General features: G+C 43.2%; 1 protein-coding gene across 2 annotated transcripts in view; it reads right to left on the bottom strand.

Annotated features, from left to right (window-relative positions):
- The window catches only part of exd1 (exonuclease 3'-5' domain containing 1), a 70,989-nt gene that overhangs the window by 16,872 nt on the left and 29,562 nt on the right, over window positions 1–24,555 (bottom strand). For both annotated transcript variants that reach the window (XM_041213956.1, XM_041213957.1), the window contains exons 6-8: window positions 12,763–12,849; window positions 11,893–11,997; window positions 1,772–1,852 (exon numbers count right to left, since the gene is read on the bottom strand). In XM_041213956.1, coding sequence (XP_041069890.1) covers window positions 1,772–1,852; window positions 11,893–11,997; window positions 12,763–12,849 — 273 coding nt within the window. The remainder of the gene's footprint in view (window positions 1–1,771; window positions 1,853–11,892; window positions 11,998–12,762; window positions 12,850–24,555) is intronic.

Consider the following 24,555-nt stretch of genomic DNA (forward strand, 5'->3'; position numbering starts at 1 on the left):
AAAATGCTTAGCAGTTAACTTTCAGTCACCATTAACTGATGCATTCTCCATAGCAACGCCTCTATCAAACAAAGTCCACCTGCCAACCAATCAGCGCGCTCTTCTCAAAGTTGTTGCTTCCCCTGACATTGGTATTCTTGCAATTGTCCTGATGAATGCAAGATGAAAATGTCTTTTTTCAGCAATTTACCCAAACTGCTACTTTGTTCCACAGCCCTGTCATTTCTTTTGCTGCTTCTGAACATACCCTTCCCTGAATCCTCTCGCCACAGTTTCATCAGGTTAAAGACCTATTTCCCCAAGTTATTTGCCAGAACACTGGTCCCAGCTCGTTTAACTGGATCCTGTCCTAAAACAACAGCTCCCTCTTTCCTCAGTACTGGTGTTAGTGGACCATCAAGTGAAACATCTACCTCCAACACCACTCTTTCAGCCATGCATTTAAATCTTCTAATCTGTTTATCCCTCTGTTAATTTGTGAGGAGTGAGGATTTATATTATATTTTCTCTCAATTACCTGAATTAAAGTACTAGAAAAAGGGATTTGACATGAATCTGGTAATTGTTAGTATGGTAACAATGCTGTTATTTTGAGGCTCTTTTCTTTAAACTTTCCTCCACAGAATGTTGTATTTTATCTATACTACTCTTGTCAGTGGTCCTCCTTTCCTGTTGCTTATGAGCTACAAATACATTATCTTGCATGCTCTTCTGCCTTCCAGGACCCTCACTGCGTCAAAATCCAGAATCAATACGCTGCCCTCTACTCAACTTTTTTACTCAAAAACTCCACCTTCTCCTTGCAGCCTTTTAAACCCAATGTTCATGGCACTGAATTATTCCACCCAGATTTATCTCATCTTCTCTCTTGTTCTTTCACACTGAACATTTGCAAAAGGACTTCGGCATCCTTATACATAAATCACCAAAAATTAACACATAGGTTCGGGAGGTAATTAGGAAGGCAAATGGTATGTTGGCTTTTGTTACAAAGGGATTGGAATATAACGGTATAAAGAAGTCTTGCTACAATTATATAAGGCATTAGTGAGACCACACCTGGAGTACTGCATGCAGTTTTGATCTTCTTACCTAAGGAAGACTTACTTGCCCCAGAGGGGAGTGCAACTAAAGTTTATTAGACTGGCTGTGGGGATGAGGGATTGTTTTGTGAGGAGAGATTGAGTAGACTAGGCCTATAATCCCTGGAGTTTAGAAGAATGAGAGGTAATAAGAATTTTATCTGTTTCAATCATAAGGGGCTGACAGGGTAGATGCTGATTAAATGTATCTTCTGGCTGAGGAATGTAGAACACAGGGCCACAGTTTAAAATAAGGGTTTGGCCAAGTAGGACAGAAATGAGGAGAAATTCCTTTACCCAAAGGGTTGTGAATCTTAGGATTTCTCTATTCCAAAGAGCTGTGGATATCAGTTGTTGAGTTTATTTAAGACAAAGGTTGATCTATTTTTGGATTATAGGTAATTAAGGGATATAGGGACAGTGCAGGACGGTGAAGTTGAGGTAAAATATAAGTCACAATCTTGCTAACGGTGGAAGCAGGCTCAAAGGACCAAATGGCCTACTCCAGCTCCTCGTTCTTATGAGCTTTGGCCCTTTATCTAACTTTCAAAACAATAAAAGAACACTCAAAAAAAAAAATCAAACCCACAGAGTAGAGGAGATAGCAAGTAGAGAAAGCCATCTACACCAATGATTAAACTCAAGATACCGGTTACAGTTCTCAAACCAATGACAAAGCTCATGCTCACCTGAGTATCAAAGACATTGGCGAGATCCACTTTGTACTGATGGTACAGACAGTCAGAGACCAACCGACAGTCATGGATCACCTGAATTAATTACAAAACAACAGTTACCAAGTTCATCCAAAGTCATCCAAAGTCCTGTGGAATGTACAGTGAAGTCAACCTGCTGATAAAGATGTGCAGTCCCCTAGTACCAGTTCAAGGCTGAGTTATTAAATAAGACTGTGCACTGTCATTTGGTGGTCCCCAAGACACAATTTACTACATACTTAAAAAAAAAGTCAACATGGCTCCTCTAGCTTAGAGAGTGGTCGTTATTAAGTAGTTTCGGTCCCAACAGTTTAATTGGTGAAAGCAGTTCAAGTGTGCAACAAATTACATTAAAATATTATCTTTAATGTAGAAAGATCACCCGAGGTGCTTCACAAATGGATGCTGAGCCAAAGTATGGTCAGCCAAAAGGGTGACCAAAAGCATGGTCAAACAAGTGGGTTTTAAGAAGGGCCTTAAAGCAGAGGGTGTGGAGAGGCAGAGAGATTTATGTAGGGAGTTCCACAGGGTGAGGTTTAGAGAGTTGAAGGTGACTAACAATGCTGGGTGTGAGGAAGTGGGGGGTAGATGTCTGCACGAAGGCCAGAGCCAGAGGAAAGCTGATATTGGGGCCTGTTATAGACATAAATGAGGTTAAAGAAATGGGAAATAGTGAAACCATGAAGGGATTTAAATACAAAAAAGAGTTTTAAATGGGAGATGTTGGGGTACTGGAAGCAAAATGCTTTAACAAAGACAGGAGTGATAGGTGAATGAGAACTGGCATGGGCAGCAGAGCTTCAGATGAGCTAAAGTTTATAGAGGGTATGTTCAACTATATCAGCAGCAGGGTTGAAGCTGGAGTAGCGATGGGCAATGTTATGGAAGCAAAATAGCCAGTCATTAATTGAGCTATACAGACCACGAAGCACTCAGGTTCAGTTCCCTTGCTGCATTAACAGGAGCAGGAATGCAATCATAATGTGATCAAAGTCAACATACTTTTACCGGAGAAATTGTATTTAACATGTCTATTCAAGTTTTCTGGGGATGTAACTAGTAGGGCAGATAAAGGAGAATCAACAGATCTAGTATACTTGGATTTCCAAAAGACATTCGATAAGATGCCACACAAAAGGTTAATACTCAAAATAAAAGCTTATGGAGTTGGGGGTAGTATTTTAGCATGGACAGAAGATTCGTTAATGTACAGGAAGCAAAGAGTTGGGAAAAACAGGGCATTTTCAAGACGGCAGGCTGAGACTAATAGAGTGCTGCAAGGATCAGTACTGGGGTCTCAGCTGTTTACAATCTATATTAATGTCTTAGACAAAGAAACAGAGTAATGTATCCAATTTTGCTGGTGACACAAAGTTAAGTGGGAATCTAAGCTGTGAGAAGGGGACACCAAGGGCCTGCAAAGAGATATAGACAGGTTATGTGAGTAGGCAACAGGTGGCAGATGGAATATAATGTTGGAAAGTGTGAAGTTATTCACTTTGGTAACTAGATTAGAAAAGCAGAATATTTTTTAAATTACGTGAAACTTGTAAATGTTGATGTTCAGAGGGACTTGGGTGTAATCATATAGAGAACACAAAGTTAGCATGCAGCAAGAAAATGACATGCTGGCCTTTAATGCAAGGGGATTTGAGTACAAGAATAAGGAAGTCTTGCTACAATTTGTGTAGAGCTTTCATGAAATCACATCTGGAGTATCTTGCGCAGTTTTATCCTCCATATTTAAGAATAGACATGCATTAAAGGTGATACAGTAAAAAGATTCACCAGATTGGTTTCTGGGATGAGAGGGCTGTTCTATAATGAGGTCGAGTAAATTAGGCCTACATTCTCTGGGGTTTAGAAGAATGAGAGGTGAGTGTGTGACCTCAATAGAGTGTGGGAGTTTGGTGAGCTGAGGGAGTTTGGGGAGGAGGGGGAGGCAGGTACTCCTTTGCCTTTTCTAACCCTGTAGGGTGATTCTTGCTCTATTACAGCAGAAGAAGCTAGCCATCTGGTGAGTATCTGGTAAGAGGTCAAGGTCTATTCTATTCTCAAGGTTTAAAATAGTTCATGAATTTGTGACAAGATTAATAAAGATATAAAAGAAAATAAATAATTGAATAAAATAACTAAGCAATTAATTAAAGCACATTAGTATGGAAGGACAGGTGACGTGTCATGGCTGCAGCATGTGGGAGCTCCTGGATACCAGTATTATCCAGGACAAACACATCTGCAAGAAGTGCCTGTGGTTTGAGGAGCTTCGGCTCAGTCATTGAGCTGGAGGCTGAGCTGCGGACACCGTGACAAAGCAGGGAGGGGGAAAGTTACCTGGACCAGTTAGGGTAGGATCTTCTGATCTGGAAGGTGGTCAAGGACAGGAGGATATGACTGCGGCTCAGGCAGGTAAGGGGACCCAGAGGGCAGGAGTGTCAGCCTCTGCAATTGCCCAACAGGTTTGAGGTTCTTTCTGCTTGTTTGGATGAGAATGGGGGCTGCAGGGTGGATGAGCTGACTGACCAAGGCATTGTGGTACTGTAAGTCATTGAAGTGGAGGGAGCACAAAGGAATGTAGTGGTAGTAGGGGACAGTATAGTGAGGGATATTGACACTGTTCTCTGTAGCAAGAAGCTAGAGTCCAGATGGCTATGTTGCCTGCCTAGTGCCAGGGTTCAGGACATTTGCTCAGGGCTGGAGGGGAACCTGCAGTGGGTAGGGAAAGATCCAGTGGTCCATGTAGGTACCAACAACATAGGCAGGATGAGGAAAGAGGCTCTGAATAGTCACTGTGAGGAGCTGGGCATCAAATTGAGAAGCAGAACCTCAAAAGGTAATAATTTATGGATTATTACCTGAGCCAGGTGCAAATTGGCATAGGCCAAATAAGATTGAAGAAATGAATGCATGGCTCAAAGACTGGAGTGGGAGAAATGGGTTCCATTTGGTGGGACACTGGCACCAATATTGGGGAAAGTGACATCTGTACCATTGGGACTGTCTACATCTGGACTGTGCTTGGGTGTCCTCATGAGCTCCATAATTAGGGAAATAGAGAAGGATTTAAACTGAATAGAGGGGGCAAGAGTTCAAATTTGGGAAGATGTGGTAAACCAAATAGAGGCTAGGCAAGAGAGAAAGGTATTATTATGGGAAATGATAAACAGGGCGTGACAGGAAGAGACAAAGAGTACAAATCTAAGACTAAATCCGTAGATAAGTCTAGATGCTACAAAAATAATAAAAAGACAAAATAAACGTTCTGTATCTGTAGCTTTCAAAATAAAACAGATGAACCAATAGCAGAAATCGAAATCATTAAGTACGATCCGATAGCCATTACAGAGACATGGCTACAGGAAGTAGGAAAAGGTGGAGGAGTGGCTCTGTTAATTAATGATGGTATTGGCACATTAGAGAGGAAGTTCAGGAAACCAAGATGTAGAAGCAGTTTGGGTTGAGATGAGAATTGATAAAGGCAAGAAGTCACTTGTCAGAGTGGTGTTCAGGCCCCCTAATTGTAGCTACACAGTGGGACAGAGTATAAAAGAAAATGGGAGCTTGTTAGAAAGGTACAGCAATAATCATGGGAGATTTTAATCTACGTATAGACTGGAAAAATCGGATGGGCAAAGGTAACGTAGATGAGGAGCTCATGGAATGTTTTCAGGGTAGTTTCTTAGAACAGCACGTTCTGGAGCCAACCAAAGAATAAGCTACACCAGACCTGGTATCGAGCAATGAGATAGGATCGATTGAAAACCTCTTAGCAAAGGCACTCCTAGGTAGTAGTGATCATAATATGATTGAATTTTACATTAATTTTGAGCGGGGAAATGAGTGCATCCAAGACTGGTACTTTAAACTTAAATAAGACCAATTATGACTACCATCACCATCCCTGGGTATGTCCTGTCCCACTAACAAGACTGGCCCAGCAATGTGGTTGATTCTTAAATGCCATCTGAAATGCCTAGCAAGCCACTCAGTTGTAACAAACCGCTACAAAGTCACAAAAAAGAAATGAAACCGGACGGACCACCCGGCATTGACCTGGGCACTGAAAAAGACAACGGCCCTGCAGACCCTGCAAAATCCTCCTTACTAACATCTGGAGGCTAGGGCCAAAATTGAGAGAGTTGTCTCACAGACTAGTCAAGCAACAGCCTGACATAGTCATCCTCATGGAATCATACCCGACAGATAATGTCCCAGACACCACCATCACTATCCCTGGGTATGTCTCGTCCCACCGACAGGACAAGCCCAGCAGATGTGGCGGCACAGTGGTATACAGTTGGGAGAGAGTTGCCCTGGCAGTCCTCAACATTGACTCCATGGCATCAGGTCAAAAACGGACAAAGAAACATCCTGCTGATTACCACGTACCGCCCTCCCTCAGCTGATGAATCAGTGCTCCTCCATGTTGACCATCACTTGGAAGAAGCACTGAGGGTGGCAAGGGCACAGAATATACTCTGGGTGGGGGACTTCAATGTCCATCACTAAGAGTGGCTCGGTAGCACCACTACTGACCGAATTGGCCGAGTCCTAAATGACATAGTTGCTAGACTGGGTCTGCGGCAGGTGGTGAAGGAACCAACGAGGGAAAAACATACTAGACCTCATCCTCACCAACCTGCCTGCCGCAGATGCATCTGTCTATGACAGTATCGGTAGGAGTGACCACCGCACAGTTGTTCTGGAGACGAGTCCCGCCTTCACATTGAGGATACCCTCCATCGAGTTGTGTGGCACCACCACTGTGCTAATTGGGATAGATTTTGAACAGATCCAGCAACTCAAGACTGAGCATCCATGAGGTACCGTGGGCCATCAGCAACAGCAGAATTGTACTTGAACACAATCTGTAACCTCATGGCCTGGCATATCCCCCACTCTAGCATTACCATCAAGCCAGAGGATCAACCCTGGTTCAAAGAAGAGTGCAGGAGGGCATGCCAGGAGCAGCACCAGGCATACCTAAAAATGAGGTGTCAAACTGATGAAGCTACAACACAGGACAATAGGCGTGCCAAACAGCATAAGCAGCAAGGGCAGGGCTAAGTGATCCCACAATCAACGGATCAGATCTAAGCTCTGCAGTCCTGCGACATACAGCCGTGAGTGGTGGCAGACAATTAAAGCAACTCACTGGGGGAAGCGGCTCCACAAATATCTCCATCCTCAATGATGGAGGAACCCAGCACATTAGTGCAAAAGATAAGGCTTGGGCTGACAAGTGGTAATTAACATTTGCGCCACACAAGCGTCAGGCAATGACCATCTCCAACAAGTGAGAATCCAACCATCGCACCATGATGTTCAATGGTATTACCATCCCTGAATCCCCCACTATCAACATCATGGGGGTTACCCTTGACCAGAAACTGAACTGGATTAGCCATATAAATGCTGTGGCTACAAGAGCAGATCAGAGGCTAGGAATAGCACAACGAGTAACCCACTTCCTGACTACCCAAAGCCTGTCCACCATCTACAAAACACAAGTCAGGAGTGTGATGGAATACTCCCCACTTGCCAGGATGAATACAGCTCCCACAGCACTCAAGAAGCTTGACACCGTCCAGGACAAAGCAGCCCGCTTGATTGGCACAATATCCATAAACATTCACTCCCTCCACCACTGATGCACAGTAGCAGCAGTGTACACCATCTACAAGGTGCACTGCAGAAATTCACCAAGGCTCCTTCGACAGCACCGTCCAAACACATGACCATTACCATCTAGAAAGACAAGGGCAGTAGATGGATGGGAACACTACCACCTAGAAGTTCCCGTCCAAGTCACTCACCATTCTGACTTGGAAATATATTGCCGTTCCTTCATTGTTGCTGGGTCAATATCTTGGAACTCCCTTCCTAGCAGCACTGTGGGTATACCTACACCACATGGACTGCAGCGGCTCAAGAAGGCAGCTCACCACTACCTTCTCAAGGGCAACTAGGGATGGACAATGAATGCTGGCCAAGCCAGCGAAGCCCACATCCCATGAACGAATGAAAAAAAGCATAGCTAGCTAAAGTGAACTGGCAAATAAGGTTAAAGAATAGGCCAACGGAGGTTCAGTGGCAGACATTTAAAGGGATATTTCAGAATAAACAAAGAAGATTCATTCCAATGAGAAAATAAATTCCAAGGGGAGGGCCTAGCATCCGTGGTTAACTAAAGAAAAAATTTAAAATTTAAAGAAAAAAGCATATAATTACTCAAAGATGGGTAGCAGGTGAGAAGATTGAAAAGGATATAAAGAATAGCAAAGAATGACAAAAAAATTAAGAAGGAGGGCAAAATTAGGGTATGAGAGAAAGCTAGCTAGTAATATAAAGGATAGTAAGAGTTTCTATAGATATTTAAATAAGAAGAGTTCACAAAATGAGCATTGGTCCTACAGAAAATGGATCTGGGGAATCGATAATGGACAATAGGGAGATGGTGGATGAATTAAACAGACATTTTTTTCCTTGGTCTTCACTATAGAGGACATAAGTAACATCCCAGAAATAGCTGTAAATCAGGAAATAGAAAGGAGGGAACAACTCGGGAAAATTACAATCACCAGGGAAGTGGTATTGAGCAAATTGTTGGGGCTGCAGGCTGACAAATCCCCAGGTCCAAATGGACTTCACCCTAAGGTCTTGAAAGAAATGGCTAGAGAGATAGTTGATTTTAATTTTCCAAAATTCCCTGAATTCGGGGAAGGTTCTGTTAGATATAACTCCTTTATTCAAAAAAGGAGGGAGACAGAGAGCAGGAAACTACAGGCCAGTTAACCTAACGTCTGTCATAGGGAAAAACGTTAGAATCTATTATTAAAGATGTTACAGCAGGGCACTTGGATAAATTCAAGGCAATCATGCAGAGTCAACATGGTTTTGAGAAAGCAAAATCACGTTTAACCAGTTTATTGGAGTCCTTTGAAGGAGTCACATGTGCTGTGGACAAAGGAGAACTGGTCTGTACGTAGATTTCCGGAAGGCATTTGGTAAATCGGCACATCAAAGTTCATTGTGGAAAATAAAAGCTCATGGTGTAGGAGGTAACGTATCGGCATGGATAGATTGGCTAGCTAACAGAAAGCAGAGAATTGGCATAAATGAGTCTTTCTCTGGTTGGCAGAATGTGATGAGTTGTGTGCCACAGGGATCAGTGCTGGGGCCTCAGCTTTTCATAATTTTATATAAATGACTTGGATGAAGGAATGGTTGCTAAGTTTGCTGACGACAGAGATAGGTAAGAAAGTAAATTGTGAAGAGGACATAAGGAAGCTACAAAGGGACATAGATAGTTTAAGTGAGTGGGTAAAGATCTGGCAAACGGAGTGTAATGTGGGCAAATGTGAAATTGTTCATTTTTACAGGAAAAAAAATTATCTAAATGGTGAGAGATTGCAGAGCTCTGAGATTCAGAGGGAAGTGGGTGTCCTAGGACATTAATCTTAAAAGGCTAGTATGCAGGTACAGCAAGTAATTAGGAAAGTTAATAGAGTATTATCATTTATTATGAGGGGAGTTTATCACAAAAGTAGGGAGGTTTTGCTTCAGTTGTACAAGACACTGGTGAGATCATATCTGGAGTAGTATGTACAGCACTGGTATCCTTATTTAAGGAAAGATGTAAATGCATTAGAAGTAGTTTGGAGAAGGTTTACTAGACTAATACCAGGAATTGGCAGGTTGTCTTATGAGGAAAGGTTAGACAGGTTAGGCTTGTATCCATTGGAGTTTAGAAAAGTAAGAGATGACTTGATTGAAACCTTCAAGTTCCTGAGGGGTCTTCACAGGGTGGATGTGCAGAATATGTTTCCTCTTGTGGGGAAATATAGAATTAGGGGTCACTGTTTAAAAATAAAGGGTCACTCATTTAAGACAGAGATGAAGAGAAATTTTTGCTCTCAGAGGGTCGCGAGTCTTTGGAACTCTCTTCCTCAAAAAGCGGTGGAAGCAGAGTCTTTGAACATTTTTAAGGCAAGGATAGTTAGATTCTTGATTAACAAGGGGGTAGGCAGGAATGTGGGGTTGAAGTTACAATCAGATCAGCCATGATCTTAATCAATGGTGGAACAGGCTCGAGGGGCCTACTCATGTTCCTAATTCATATGTATCTCTTTGAAACATACAAGATTCTGAAAGGGCTTGACAGGGTAGACACAAGAGATTGTTCCCCCTGGCAGGGGGATCTAGAACCAGGGCACAGTCTCAGAATAAGGGGCAGATCATTTAGCACTGGGATGAGGAGAAATTTCTTCTCTGAAAGGGTTGTGAATCTTTGGCACTCTCTGCTGCAGAGGGTTGTAGATGCTCCATTGCTGAATATATTATAGGCCAGGACAGGTTTTTGTTCTCAGTGAATCAAGGTACGCGGGGAGTGGGTGAGAAAGTGGAGCTGCAGCAGAATCACAAACTGCCATTAGGTCCATCGCGTCTGTATCGGCTCTCTGAGCAATTTGTCTAGTGCCATTTCCCTGTAACCCTCGACATTTTCCCTTTTCAGATAATAATCCAATTTTCTCCTCAACATTGCGATTGAACCTGCCTCCACCATACAATCAGGCAGCACATTCCAGATCCTGATCACTCACTACATGACAAAGTTTCTCCTCATCTCCATTGCTTGTTTTGCCAATTATCTTAAATCTGTGCCGTCTCATTCTCAACCCTTCCACCAATGGGAACAGGTTATTCCCCATCTACTCTGTCCAGACCCTTCATGATTTGGAATACCTCTTTCAAATCTCCCCTCAACTTTCTCTTCTCCAAGGAAAACAGTCCCAACTTCTCCAATCTATGCACCTGAAGTTCCTCATCCTTGGAAACATTGTGAATATATTTTGCACTCTTTTAATGTCTTCAGATCTTTCCTAAAGAACTGGATGCAATACTCCAGTTGAAGCTGAACCAGTGTTTTATACAAGTTTAACGTAACTTCCTTACTCTTGTATGTTATGCCCCTATTAATAAAGCCTAGGATACTGTATATTTTATTAACCGCTCTTTCAACCTGCCCTGCCACCTTCAATGACTTATGAACGAATACACCCAAGCCCCTCTGCTCCTGCAATCATTTTAGAATTATACCCTTTATTTTATATTGTCTCTCCTACCAAAATGAATCACATCACACTTCTCTGCATTGAATTTCATCTGCCATTTGTTCACTCATGCCACCTACGCTATCCTCCTCAGTTCACAATGCTTCCAAGATCAATCATGATCGTATTGAATGACAGAGCAAGGGAGCCATATGGTTTACTCCTGCTCCTAGTTCTTATGACTGACTGGTGTTCTGGGTATACAAATGGAAAAAACAATTAGATGGATTTCCTTCCTTTCCTATTTCAGCAACGCAGCAATGAAACTGAAGTTTTTGGAGTTAGGTCAGAGATTAGCCATGATCTCATTGATGAACAGGCTGGAGGGGCTAAATGGCCTATTCCATTTCCTTTAGGGTCAAGAAGCATCGTTTACGTTATTACTTCAATGCTCTACACTATGGATTGACGGGATATGATTTTGTCCCTGATTCTCTCAAAGCCATCTCCCAAAATGCTATCTGTACCTTGCTTGTCCTGCTTTCTACCCTTAATTAGCACATTCCTTAGATAATATCACCACCTTCAACACCTCTTTGTCCTTTTGTCTGTGACATCTTTTGGTTATCTCCACCTATCACTGGCCCTCTATCCAGCTCTTCTTGTCTCGCTTCCCCCCCCCCCCCCCCCGGCCTTCGGACTTGAAACATTAACTGTGTTCCTCTTCGCAGATGCTGCCAGACCTGCTGAGTTTTTTCAGGTATTTTTGTTTTGGATTTGCAGCATCCGCAGTTTCTGGCTTTTGTCCCAAAACGGTCATACTGTTGGCAAGTGAATATGCTGAGTGAAGGAACATTATGTATTTTTCCAAAATGTGCAGGATGGCCACATCAAAGCCATTTAGGACTGGCAGAGAACAGATCTTTTGCCTGTTCCCCAAGCTGTGTGCAATGGCAGGGTAAGGAAAGTGCATTACATGCCAATGGCAAATTAATTTAATCCCATGTCAGTAGAGACCACAAATGTAACAGCTTAACTTACTTTCAGTATATTAGAGTCCTCCAAAATCATTTTCAGTCCATTCTTAAATGCCACTGGTCCCAGAAGGAAAATATCAAACAGATAAATTTGATCCTCTGTTGCAATCTAGAAAAATGTGAAAAATTAAATTATATGAGAAGGTGGTAACAAAGGGTAAGGCTATAACCCAATAAGGAACTGGACTGGTGTTCAAAACCAGCAGCTTAATGAGCAAGAATAGAAGTTCAAAGTTAATAAAATAGTTGACCAAGAGTGGCAGAGCTTGTTAGAGCATTTACTGCTTGGTACCAAAAGCTGTGATCCCCCCTCAGCTCATCAGCAGAGTGGCTAGGATATGGTACGGTGTTATCAAGGTAGAAATGGTTCATTGCCCACACCCCACCCCGCCAGTCTATATTATGTATTAACGGCACTTCAATGAGACCCTGCAGGAGCTTGAGCTGAGTGTGAAAACAAAACTACTTCCCAATGCATATAGTTTGTTAAAAAAAGCTAATTGAGAGATGAAATGGGGGTAGCTGTCCTTACTGGACTGCCTGCTTCCAAGGCTCAGAAAACATGCTTTCAACCACCCTTCCCAGCAGCCTACATGCTGCTCATTCCTTTCAGTATGCAGCATGGAGGGGACAGTATAGAGCTGGGAATTGAGACCTAGGCATTTTACTTGGAAACGTAAAAAATATGGTGCACTAAATGGGCACTAGCCAATGCATATGTTAGCTAATATGGTCTTTTCAGACAGATACTTGAGGATAAGGGTCAACATATGGTCTTAATCTTTAATAAATATCTAAAAATAGAAGATAATTAAACAATAGTATTTTGAATTTCAATGACTGCCTGGGCACCGACACAGGGCTGGAACAGTACCTGTATCAAGCAGAGCTTTCCAAAGCGGCAGATATCAATACCTTCCACTGCAACCCCAATCACACTTCGCTGTTTAATGTGGAAGATCTGCAAGGAATCAGACAAAAGATACAATTCTTTAGAAACTGACATTCAACTTGTTTCCCCTTTGTACTCTCAGCTATGCGCATCGTTCTTCAGTCAGAAAGCCAGATAAAATTTACTTGAAGCTGCGATCAGAAAGCTTTTCTGTGCCCATCCACTAGCCAGGAGTGGATGAGACATGTGACAAATGTGGTTTAAGATCTATTCCTAATCCTCTTCCAAAGGCTCCTGGGTAATGAAAAGCAGGCTAGCATGAATTACTCATCAACAATCCCCTCCTGAGCCACGAGAGGAAATGACTGATATGCACTCAGCACTACCGTAACAGGACCAGGATTGAATGCTACACGACAGTATTGTTTAAATAATTCTTGCAAATCTGTTCTATTGTCCCAATAACAATGTTGAGTGCTTGATTTATGATCGAGATTTCACAAATACCTGACTGAAAAGGTATAATGGAGTTGGGAACACAAAGTAAATGTAAAAACTCAGCCCAGACTCAATAAGTGGCTTGGCAGCCTCCTCTGCTGGCAGATAAAGACTCTGTCATTAAAGCATGTTACAACAACTTTCATTTAAACTGCACCGTTAACATAGTAAAACATGCCAAGGTACTTCACAGGAGTGTTAACAAACAAACAAGCTTTGGCACCGAGTCATATAAAGAAATATTAGGACAGATGTGGCAAGCTTTAAGGAATTTTTATAGGAGTAAAAAGAAGTGGAGAGATTTATGGAGATCATTCCAAAGTTTGGTGTCTCAGCAGCTAAAAGCATGGCTACCAATGGTGGAGTGATGGAAGAGATCAGAATTGGGATTGCAGATATCTCAAAGAGTCATGGGTGGTTAGGGTGTTAGTCAGGGATGGAACCATGGAGGAGATTAAAATGAGGATTTTTTTTTAAATAGAGGCATGGACTTGGAGCCAATGTAGGTCAGCAGGCATGCAGCTGATGGGTAAAAGGGATTTGGTCTGATTTAGGACATGGGCAACAGAGTTTTGGATGAACTCTGCAGTATATGGAGGGCGCAGGTGGGAGGCCAGTCAGGAAAGCATGGAATAAGTGGAGTCTAGAGACAACAATGGCATGGATGAAGGTTTCAGCAGATGAATCGAGACAAGAGAGGAGATCAGGGATGTTATGGATGTGGAAGTAGGTGGTTTTGGTGATGGAGCAGAAATGTTGCTAGAAGCTCTTCTCAGGGTCAGAAAGCAAGACGAAGGCAGCAATTAAACTCAGGCACAGCACCTGGAACAGAGATCAGCTGCTGAGCAGTTTCGCTCTCCTGAAAGTCAGTCCTCTGCTGTCAGTCTCTCACTACTCTTTACCAGTGTCTTCAGCCTCTAAAATTCATGGAGGTAACATTGAGGCACAGGTCAGTAATTAGTTTGGAAATAAGAGACAGAGTGTAAAGATAAAGAATTATTCTTGATCAGTGGGATGTGACAAGCGATGTTCCCCAAAAACTACACTGTGTTATCAGTTTTTCACCATATATATTCATGATTTGGATGAAGAATAAAGAGGAGTGAGGAGCATGTCTAAGTTTGAGATTACACTAAATTAGGAGGCACAGTTAATTGAGAGAATGGGAGCAGGATGCTACAAAAGGACATAGACAGATTAACTGAGTGAACAAAATTACAGTAGATGATGTTCAATGTGAGGTATTCCATTTTGCTTCAGTGGAAGATAAATGGGACTTTTTTTTCCCTTTTCAATGGTGTCCATGTGTACTGATCACCAAAAAATGAGTACAAAAAGTAATCACAATGCAATGTTGCTCTTTGTTTCAAAGGGGTTAGATTTCAAAAGTGAGACATCAGTTGTACAGAGCCTTCATCAGATCCCATCTGAAGTACTGCATTCAATTTAGGGCACAAACTCAGGGATGATATATTATCTTTGGAGGGGGTATAGAGCAAAATCACCATAACAATACCAGGGCTTAAAAGGGATAAATTGAGGGGAAAAACTCAAGCTTGTATTTGTGTGTTTTGAATGTTGAGTGGTGATATGATTTGATCTAGGTGCTTAAAATGATAAAAAGGATTAAATATATTAAATACAGAAAAACTATTTTTTCTGGAAGGAATTTAGAACATAAATTTTAAAATTAGCATAATTTTAAAGTTAGAGATGGGCCATTCAGGAATGAAACCAGGAAGCACTTCCCCCCACCTTACGAAGGTTAATGGAAATCTGAAACTCATTCCGCCAAAAGACTTTGGATTCTGGGTCAGTAGGAGTTTTCAAGATCGAGATTGATGGATTTTTGTTGGGTAAGGGTAGAGCATGGAATAAAGTGGAGAAAATGTAGTTAAGTTACAGGTCAGCCATGATTTAATTGAATGGCGGCCTTCTCGTGTTCCAATGTAGATTGCTTTGTCACCTCCAAGCTACTTCAATAGTGTGCTGACCTTACATTCTCAACTCTCTGAATTACTTTCTAACCATTCTATTTTCCATATCTGTGAAGTGCCAAGTATATTTTTATATGTTAAAAATTTTATACAAATGGAAGCATGGAACTAAGTGAAGCAGAAGAAGAGTACGACCCATTTATGCTACATGAAGTGGCTGTAAGGATTGCCCTCTTTGACTTTTCTGAACATCGTCCCCAAAGAGCGGCATAGCAGTAAGTCTCAGACAGAATATGTAAGGGCTGAGGTAACTTTTCCCAGCCATTGACACAGCCTGGTGCACAGTTTCTCAAATCCTCCTCCCCAAAAGGAACACATGAAAATGAAGACTGCTGAATGAAAATGTTGCAAATGGGAAACAGACTAAATGAGTCCTATAGACATGTTAAAAGCAAAATACGGGGGATGCTGAAAATCTGAAACAAAAACAGAAAGGGCTGGAAAAATTCAGCAGGTCTGATAGCATCCGTGGAGAGAGAAACAAAGTTAACGTTTCGAGTCTGTATGACCCTTCTTCAGAGCTGAAGAGAAGTGGAAATGTGAAAAAAGGAATAGAAAATGGGATAAAACTACAGATAAATGAATAAAAATAAAAAAAACAAGTGGATAAAAGATGAAAATGCATGTAGAAGAAAGGGGATAAAAAAATGGAGTGAGGATGGAGAGAGAGTTCATGGTTTGAAGTTGTCGAACTCAATGTTAAGTTCAGGAAGCTGTAAGGTGCCTAAATGGAAGATGAGCTGCTATTCCTCCAGTTTGCGTTGGGCCTCACTGGAACATTGCAGCAGGCCAAGGATGGACACGTGGGCATGAGAGCAGGATGGTGTGTTGTAATGGCAAGCGACTGGAAGGTCTGGGTCATGCTTGAGGACAGACCGGAGGTGTTCCACTAAGTGGTCACCAAGTCTGCGTTTGGTCCCCCCCCGATATAGAGGAGACCATATCGGGAGCAGCGGATGCAATAGAGCAAATTGAAGTAGGTACAAGTGAAGTGCTGCTTCACCTGAAAGGAGTGTTTGGGCCCTTGGATGGTGAGGAAGGAGGAGGTAAAGAGGCAGGTGTTGCAACTTCTGTGATTGCACGGGAAGGTGCTGTTTGAAGAGGATGGGGGTGTTGAGGGCGATGGAGGAGTGGACCAGGGTGTCCCAGAGGAACGGTCCCTACGGAATGCTGACAGGGGGATGAGGGGAAGACGTGTTTCGTGGTGGCATCATGCTGAAGTTGGCAGAGGATGGTCCTTTGAACGCAGAGGTTGGTGGGGGTGAAAAGTGAGGACAAGGGGGTCCCTAACATGATTCTGGAAAGGAAGGGAAGGTGTGAGAGAAGAGGTGCGGTAAATGGGTCAGACACGGCTGAGGGCCCTGTCAACCACAGTGGGGGGGGACACTTCGCTTAAGGAAGGAAGACAGACATGCCAGAAGCGCCGTTTGGGAAAGTGGCATCATTGGAACAGATACATAGAAAATAGGAGTAGCCATTCGACCCTTCGAGCCTGCTCCGCCATTCATTATGATCATGGCTGATCATCCAACTTAATAGCCTGCTCCCGCTTTCTCCCCATATCCTTTGATCTCTTTCGCCCCAAGAGCCATATCCAACTCCATCTTGAAAACATACAATGTTTTGTCCTCAACTACTTTCTGTGGTAGCGAATTCCACAAGCTCACCACGCTCTGGGTGAAAAAATTTCTCTTCATCTCAGTCCTAAATGGTCGACCCCGTATCCTCAGACTGTGACCCCTGGTTTTGGACTCCCCAACCATCGGGAACATCCTTCTTGCATCTACCCTGTCTAGTGCTGTTAGTATTTTATAGGTTGTGACGGAGGCGAAGGAACTGAGAGAATGGGATGGAGTCCTTACAGGAAGCAGGATGTGAGGACCTGTAGACGAGGTAGCTGTGGGAGTCGGTGGGCTTGTAATGAATATTGGTGGACAGTCTATCAATGGAAATGGAGACAGAGAGGTCAACGAAGCGAAGGCAAGTGTTGGAGATGGACCATGTGAAGGTGATATAGAGGGGTGGATATTGCAAACAAAATTGATAAATTTTTCCAGGTCCAGACGAGAGCATGAAGCGGCGCCAAAACAGTCATCGATGTACCGATAAAAGTTGTAGGAAGGGGCCTGAGTAGGACAGGAGCAAGGAATGTAAAGAGACAGGCATAACTGGGACCCATGCGGGTAGCCTACAAGGGTGGTGCTGTTGTTGTCTGGTATACTGACCTCTACCTCGCAGAGACTGAGCACCAACTTTCAGACACTTGTTGCTACCTCGCCCTGGTCCATGACCCCACCACTGAACATCAAGCCATTGTTTCTGGGACTGTAACTGACCTCATCTCCTCTGGAGAACTTCCCTCCAGTTTCCAACCTCAGTCTTCAATCCCCAGTCAGCTCGCTTCTACCTCCTTCCCAAAATCCACAAACAGGGCTGTCCCGGCAGACCGATCATGTCACCTGTTCCTGCCCCACGGAACTCATTTCTTCCTATCTTGACTGTTCTCTCTCCCCTTGTCCAGTCTCTTCCCACCTAAACCGCAATTCCTCTGATGCCCTACATCATATCAACAATTTTCAGTTCCCTGGCCTTAACCGCCTCCTCTTCACCACGGACGTCCAATCTCTCTGCACCTCCATCCCCAATCAGGCTGGTCTGAGGGCTCTCTGCTTCTTCCTTGAACAGAGGCCCAATCACCATCCACCACCACTCTCCTCCACCTGGCTAAACTTGTTCTCTTACTGAACAATTTCTTCCTAAACCTGTCTCACTTCCTCCAACTAAAAACTGCAGCTATGGGTATTGCATGGGTCCAAGTTATGTCTGTCTCTTTATGGGGTATGTGGAACATTCCTTTTTCCAGTCCTACTCAGGCCCCCTCCCACAACTCTTTTTTCAGTACATCGCTAACTATTTCGGTGCCGCTTCATGTTGTCAGGACCTGGAAAAATTGATCAATTTTCTTCCAACTTCTACCTCTCGATCACATCCTGCTTCTTGTAAGGACTCCATCCCATTCTCTCAATTCCTTCATATCTGTTCCGATTGTGCCATTTTCCAAAATGGCCCTTCTGGCATGTCTTCCTTAAGCGGGGCTCCCCCCACCGTGGTTGACAGAGCCCTCAGCCGTGTCCAACCCATCTCCCTCACACCTTCCCCTCCCTCCCAGAACCATGATAGCTTCCCCGTTGTCCTCACTTTTCACCACGCCAGCCTCCGCATTCAAAGGATCATCCTCCACCAACTCCAGCATGATGCCATCACCAAACACATCTTCCCCTCAACCCGTCAGCATTCTGTAGAGACCATTCCCCCCAGGACTCCCTGGTCCACTCCTCCACATCCCCAATACCTCATGCCCTTCACACAGCATCTTCCCATGCAATTGCAGAAGGTGCAACACCTGCCCCTTTACCTCCTCCCTCCTCACCATCCAAGGGCCCAAACACTCCTTTCCGGTGAAGCAGTGCTTCACTTGTACTTCCTTCGATTTGGTCTAGTAAATCTGCTGCTCCCAACGTGGTCTCCTTTACATCAGGGAGACCAAATACAGACTGGGTGACTGCTTTGCGGAACACCTCTGGTCTGTCCGCAAGCATGACCCAGGCCTTCCGGTCACTTGCCATTTCAACACACCATCTGCTCTCATGCTCACACGTCCATCCTTGGCCTGCTGCAATGTTCCAGTGAAGCCCAACACAAATTGGAGGAACAGCACTTCATTTTCCGAATAAACCTTACAGCCTTCTGGACTTAACATTGAGTTCATTAACTTCAGACCATGAACTCTCTCCTCAATCCTCACCCCCTTTTTTTAATCCCCTTCTACATTCATTTTTATTTTTTATCCACTTGTTTTATTTTAATTTTTATACACTTATCCGTCGTTTTATCCCATTTTCCCCACCCCTCCACCGTCCCACTCCCCCCACCCATCTCCGACAGGGCTGTCACTTGTTCCAAGTTGTTCTTTCACACAATGCTACACTCTCGTTCTGCTTTAATCACATTCTGCTTTCTTGCCTTTACATCACTATTAGCATCTTTTCAAGCACTAACAACTACCATTAATAATCCCTTTTGTCCTTTAGTTCATGACATCTTTATCAATCCCTCCTTCGTCCCCACCTTTCACTGGCCTTCTATGCAGCTCCACCTGCCTCACTCCCCTTAAACAGTATAAATTTAATCATATTTCCACTTCTCTTCAGCTCTGAATGGTCATATGGACTCGAAACGTTAACTTGGTTTTTCTCTCTCCACAGATGCTGTCAGACCTGAGTTTTTCCAGCATTTTCTGTTTGTTCCTATAGACATGTGCTTGTTTTGAACAACTTTCTTGGACCACAGTTTAGTGGAAGGAAAATTTGCATTGTTATACCATCTTTCGTTTCCTCAGATTGTAAAGCATTTTGAGACAGTAAAAAATGTAATATGTTAGCAAGACATGAGGTAAATGAATACTTGACCTAACTTTTAAGCAGTATCCCAAATGCAGTATCAGTTCTCCGCATGAGGGACACAGACAATGACCTTAGCATCATTAAATGGCTGCTGACAATTCAATGAGAGTAAATATTTGAAATAAGTAGGTTGGGTAATCCTAGATGGGCAGTGGGATGGGAGAGAAGGAATGAGAGACAGAAAGATAGGAAGTGAGGTTGTATATTACAGAGTCAAAATAACTTATAAAACATGTCAATAGTCAGCTTGAAGGTAAGAATTAAGTAAGTTCTTCATGCCTTGCTTGCAGTTGGGGTGCAATTATCTGTGAGCAGAGCTTGTGGCTCCATTAGTTAACAATATTTTTTGACTTGGATTGCTAGTTTGGACAGAAAAATCTCTCCTACTTTTAGCGGTGACAGGTATGACATGAAAGGTAAAGAAACTTGTAACTAGGGAAAGATCAACTGGGTGCAAATGCTAAGACTTCATAGCTGACATTAGAGGAAAATAAAGATTTTTTACTTCTTTCATGGGAAGTGGAACATTGTTGATGAGGCTAGCATTTGTTGCCCATCCTCAATTGCTCTTTGAGTAGGCTGTGAGCCACATTCTTGAACTGTTGCAGGTCATCTGGTGCAGGTAAACCTATAGTACTGTTAGAGAATGAATTCCAGGGTTTGGTTCTACAACAGAGAAGGGACAGCGATATAGTTCCAAGTCAGCATGGTGTGTAGTTTGGAGGGGAACTTGCAGGTAGCTGTGTTACCATGCATCTGCTGCTGCCTTGGTCCTTCTGTATGGCAAAGATCACAGTTTAGGTGTGGTCGAAGGAGTTTTGGAGAGTTAGGATGCCCCCACCGACATCAGCAGGTGCTCACCACACAATATTGCCAGAGCTCAGCATGATAGGCATCACTCATACTGTGTATGTAAAGACATGGAAAAAAGGAAAATCTGTTCTCAACTGTAATCATCACTTTATTTCACTTACAACACTTAACTACCCCCTGCCATGCCTGATCTAAATTTCAAGAGTTCTGAAGCACTGCATCATTCACTCTTCTCCCAAAAAAGGGAATTTTCTTTTTCATCTTGCAGGAGCAAGCTTCAACATACACACAGAGGCATCACTTGTTTCTCTTATGTACTGAAATTTATAAATTGTGAAATTATCAATGCATCTCACAGTAGTCCAGTGAGTTCAAGTTAACGTTTCATTCAAAAATCTATTTAGTTATTAGAATGAAGAGGTTTAAAAAAATAGTATTTCCAACTGGCAAAGCAGCTTACGATTATCATCTAACTTCCAGTTCTTTTACAAAGCTTTGGCATTAACTGCCGGGTAATTCTTAACAGCAAATTTGCTTTTGATGATACTGCCAGTTTTGTACAACTGCAGAGCAATTACTTCCTTTTTAAAAAAAATGATAAAGTGTCCTTTCTGTTTCCCCCACCTTCCAGTATTGGAGTGGATGGAAGGCACTAGTCTTCCCTTCCAAGTGAACATCTGGTATCTGTCTCAGTATCACACTTAATCAGGAATGGTCAGCTATAGGGAAGCATAACAGATCAAGTCTGCTCAACCATGCCTATAAGAAATGATATTTGCATCCTAAACTGACATATTATTGGTAGTCGAACTGCAGGATTATTTTCAGCTATGATGTCCTCAAGTCAAGTAGCCTCCCAATAATCATTCTATTGCCAACAACAATTAAGATACTATATAGTACCGAATATTCAAAAAAGAACACGAACGCATGAAGATAGAAGGGCTATAAAACTGATCCCAGAAAAGATTGACAACCAGGTCCTTTAATACTTGAAAAGGACAAGAGAGAGGGGCTGTGGGAAAAGTTTGTTAAATTATGTAAGGTTAAGCAAGTGGGCAACAAGGTGGCAGATGGAGAATAATGTAGGGAAACAGGAGATTATTCACTTTCGTTATTAGAAAAGCAGAATATTTTTTAAATGGCATGAAACTCAGAAAACGTTGATGTGCAGAGGGACTTGGGTACATTCATACAAGGAGCACAAAGTTAACATGCAGATTTTGCAAACAATTCAGAAGGCAAATGGCACTTGGCCTTATTGCAAGGGAATTGGAGTACAGGAATAAGGAAGTCTTGTACAGACTTTTGGTGCGCCCACGCCTGGAGTACAATGTGTAATTTTTGTCTTCATGTTTAAAAGGATATACTCCATTGGAGATGGTACAACAAAGGTTCACTCAATTCACAGATTGTTAAAGCACAGAACAAAGCCATTCGACCCATCATGCCTGCAACAATTCTCCGAATGAACAATTCACCTCGTGCCATTCTTCTGCTTCTTCCCTGCAACTCTGCACTGTGTTCCTTTTCAAGCCACAGTCTAATTTCTTTATGTATGCGATGATTGAACCTGCCTCCACCACTCTCATTGAACCACTCTCAGGCAATGCATTCCAGAGTCTAACCACTCGCTGTGTGAAAAAGCTTTTTCTCATGCTGCTTTTGGCAATTACTTTAAAGCTGTGCCCTCTTGTTCTCGATCCTTTCATGAGTGGGAGCAGCTTCTCTCTATCTAATCTATCCAGACCCCTCATGACTTTGAATGCCTTTATCAGATCTCCTCTTAGCCTTCTTTTCTCCAAGGAAATCAGTCCAAACTTCTCCAGTCTATTTTTATAACTTAAGTTCAGCATCCCCGGAACCACTTTTCTACACTCTTGCCAATGCCTTAAATTTGTTCCTGAAGTGTGGCACCTAGAACTGAACATAATATCCCAGCTGAGGCCAAGCTAGTGTATTATACAAGTTCAATATAACCCCCTTGTTCTTGACACATCAAGGAAGGGGAAAGTTACCTGGATGCTTTCTACAGGAGGCAGTCACACCACTTAGGATAGGGTCTTCTGATTTAGTCAGTGGTCAGGGGCAGGAGGGTGTGACTGTGAGTGAGGCAGATAAGGGGACCCAAATGACAGGTGTGAGCACCTCTGCACTTGTCCAATAGGTCTGAGGCTCTCTTAGCTTAAACAACTCAAGAATGGGCAACCAGGAGGCACTGTGGGCCATCAGCAACAGCAGAATTGTACTCAACCACAATCTGTAACCTCATGGCCCAGCATTTCCCCCACTCTACCATTACCACCAAGCCAGGGTATCAAACATGGTTTAATGAAGGAGGGCATGCCAGGAGCAGCAACAGGCATACCTAAAAATGTGGTGTCAACCTGGCAAAGCTACAACACGGGACTACTTGCATGCCAAACAGCATAAGCAGCAAGCGATAGGCAGAGCCAAGCAATTCCACAACCAATGGGTCAGATCTAAGCTCTGCAGTCCTGCTACATCCTGTTGTGAATGGTGGTGTACAATTAAACAACTCCCTGGAGTATGCGGCTGCAAAAATATCCCCAACCTCAATGATGGAGGAGCCCATCACATCAGTGCAAAAGTTAAGGCTGAAGCATTCGCAACAATCTTAAGCCAGAAGTGCCAAGTGTTTAATCCATCTCGGCCTCCTCTGGAGGCCACAGATCCCAGTCTTCAGCCAATTCCATTCACTCCAAGCAATATCAAGAAACAGCTGAAGGCACTAGATACTGCAAAGGCTCCAGGCTGTGACAATAATCTAGCAATAGTACTGAAGACTTGTGCTCCAGAATTTACCACGCTGTTCTACAACACTGGCATCTATCCAGCAATGCAGAAAATTGCCCAGGTACGTCCTGTACACAAAAAGTGGAACAAATCGAACATGGCCAATTACCATCCTAGTTTACTCTGGGTCATCAGTAAAGTGATGGAAGATGGAATCAACAGTGCTATCAAGCAGAAACCAAAATACCTGGTAAAACTCAGCAGGTCTGACAGCATCTGCGGAGAGGAATACAGTTGATGTTTCGAGTCCGTATGACTCTTCATCAGAACTAAGGAAATAGAGAAATGAGGTGAAATAGAAGCTGGTAGAGGGGGGTGGGACAGGTAGAGCTGGATAGGGGGCCAGTGATAGGTGGAGACAAAGAAGGGATTACCAAAGATGTCAAAGACAACATGACAAAGGGGTGTTGACGGTCGTGATATTAGCTAAGGAATGTGCTAATGGGGACATTAAGGGTAGCAAGCAGGACAAGCTAGTGGCAGATGGCCCTAGTGGGGGTGGGGTGGGTGGAAGGGATCGAAATGGGCTAAAAGGTGGAGATAAAACAATAGATCAAAATAAATTTAAAAATAGGTGGGAAAAGAAAAATATATTTTTTTTAAAATTATAAATTATTGGAAAAAGGGGGATCGGAAAGGGGGCGGGGATGGAGGAGAGGGTTCATGATCTGAAATTGTTGAACTCAATATTAAGTCCAGAAGGCTGTAAAGTGCCTAGTCGGAAGATGAGGTAGGAACATTGCAGTAGGCCAAGGGCAGACATGTGGGCATGAGAGCAGGGTGGTGTGTTGAAATGGCAAGCAACAGGGAAGTCACGGTCATCCTTGCGGACAGACCGAAGGTGTTCCACAAAGCGGTCACCCAATCTGCGCTTGGTCTCTCCAGTGTAGAGGAGGCCGCATTGGGAGCAGCGATGCAGTAGACTAAATTGAGGGAAGTGCAAGTGAAGCACTGCTTCACTTGAAAGGAGTGTTTGGGCCCTTGGACGGTGAGGAGAGAGGAAGTAAAGGGGCAGGTGTTGCACCTTCTGAGGTTGCATGGGAAGATGCCATGGGAGGGGGTTGAGGTGTAGGGGGTGATGGATGAGTGGACCAGGGTGTCCCTGAGGGAACGATCACTGCAGAAAGCCGTCAGGGGGGTGAAGGGAAGATATGTTTGGTAGTGGCATCATGCTGGAGTTGGCAGAA

Source organism: Carcharodon carcharias, chromosome 20, assembly GCF_017639515.1.
Source record: "Carcharodon carcharias isolate sCarCar2 chromosome 20, sCarCar2.pri, whole genome shotgun sequence".
In the NCBI taxonomy this organism is placed as follows: Eukaryota; Metazoa; Chordata; class Chondrichthyes; order Lamniformes; family Lamnidae; genus Carcharodon; species Carcharodon carcharias.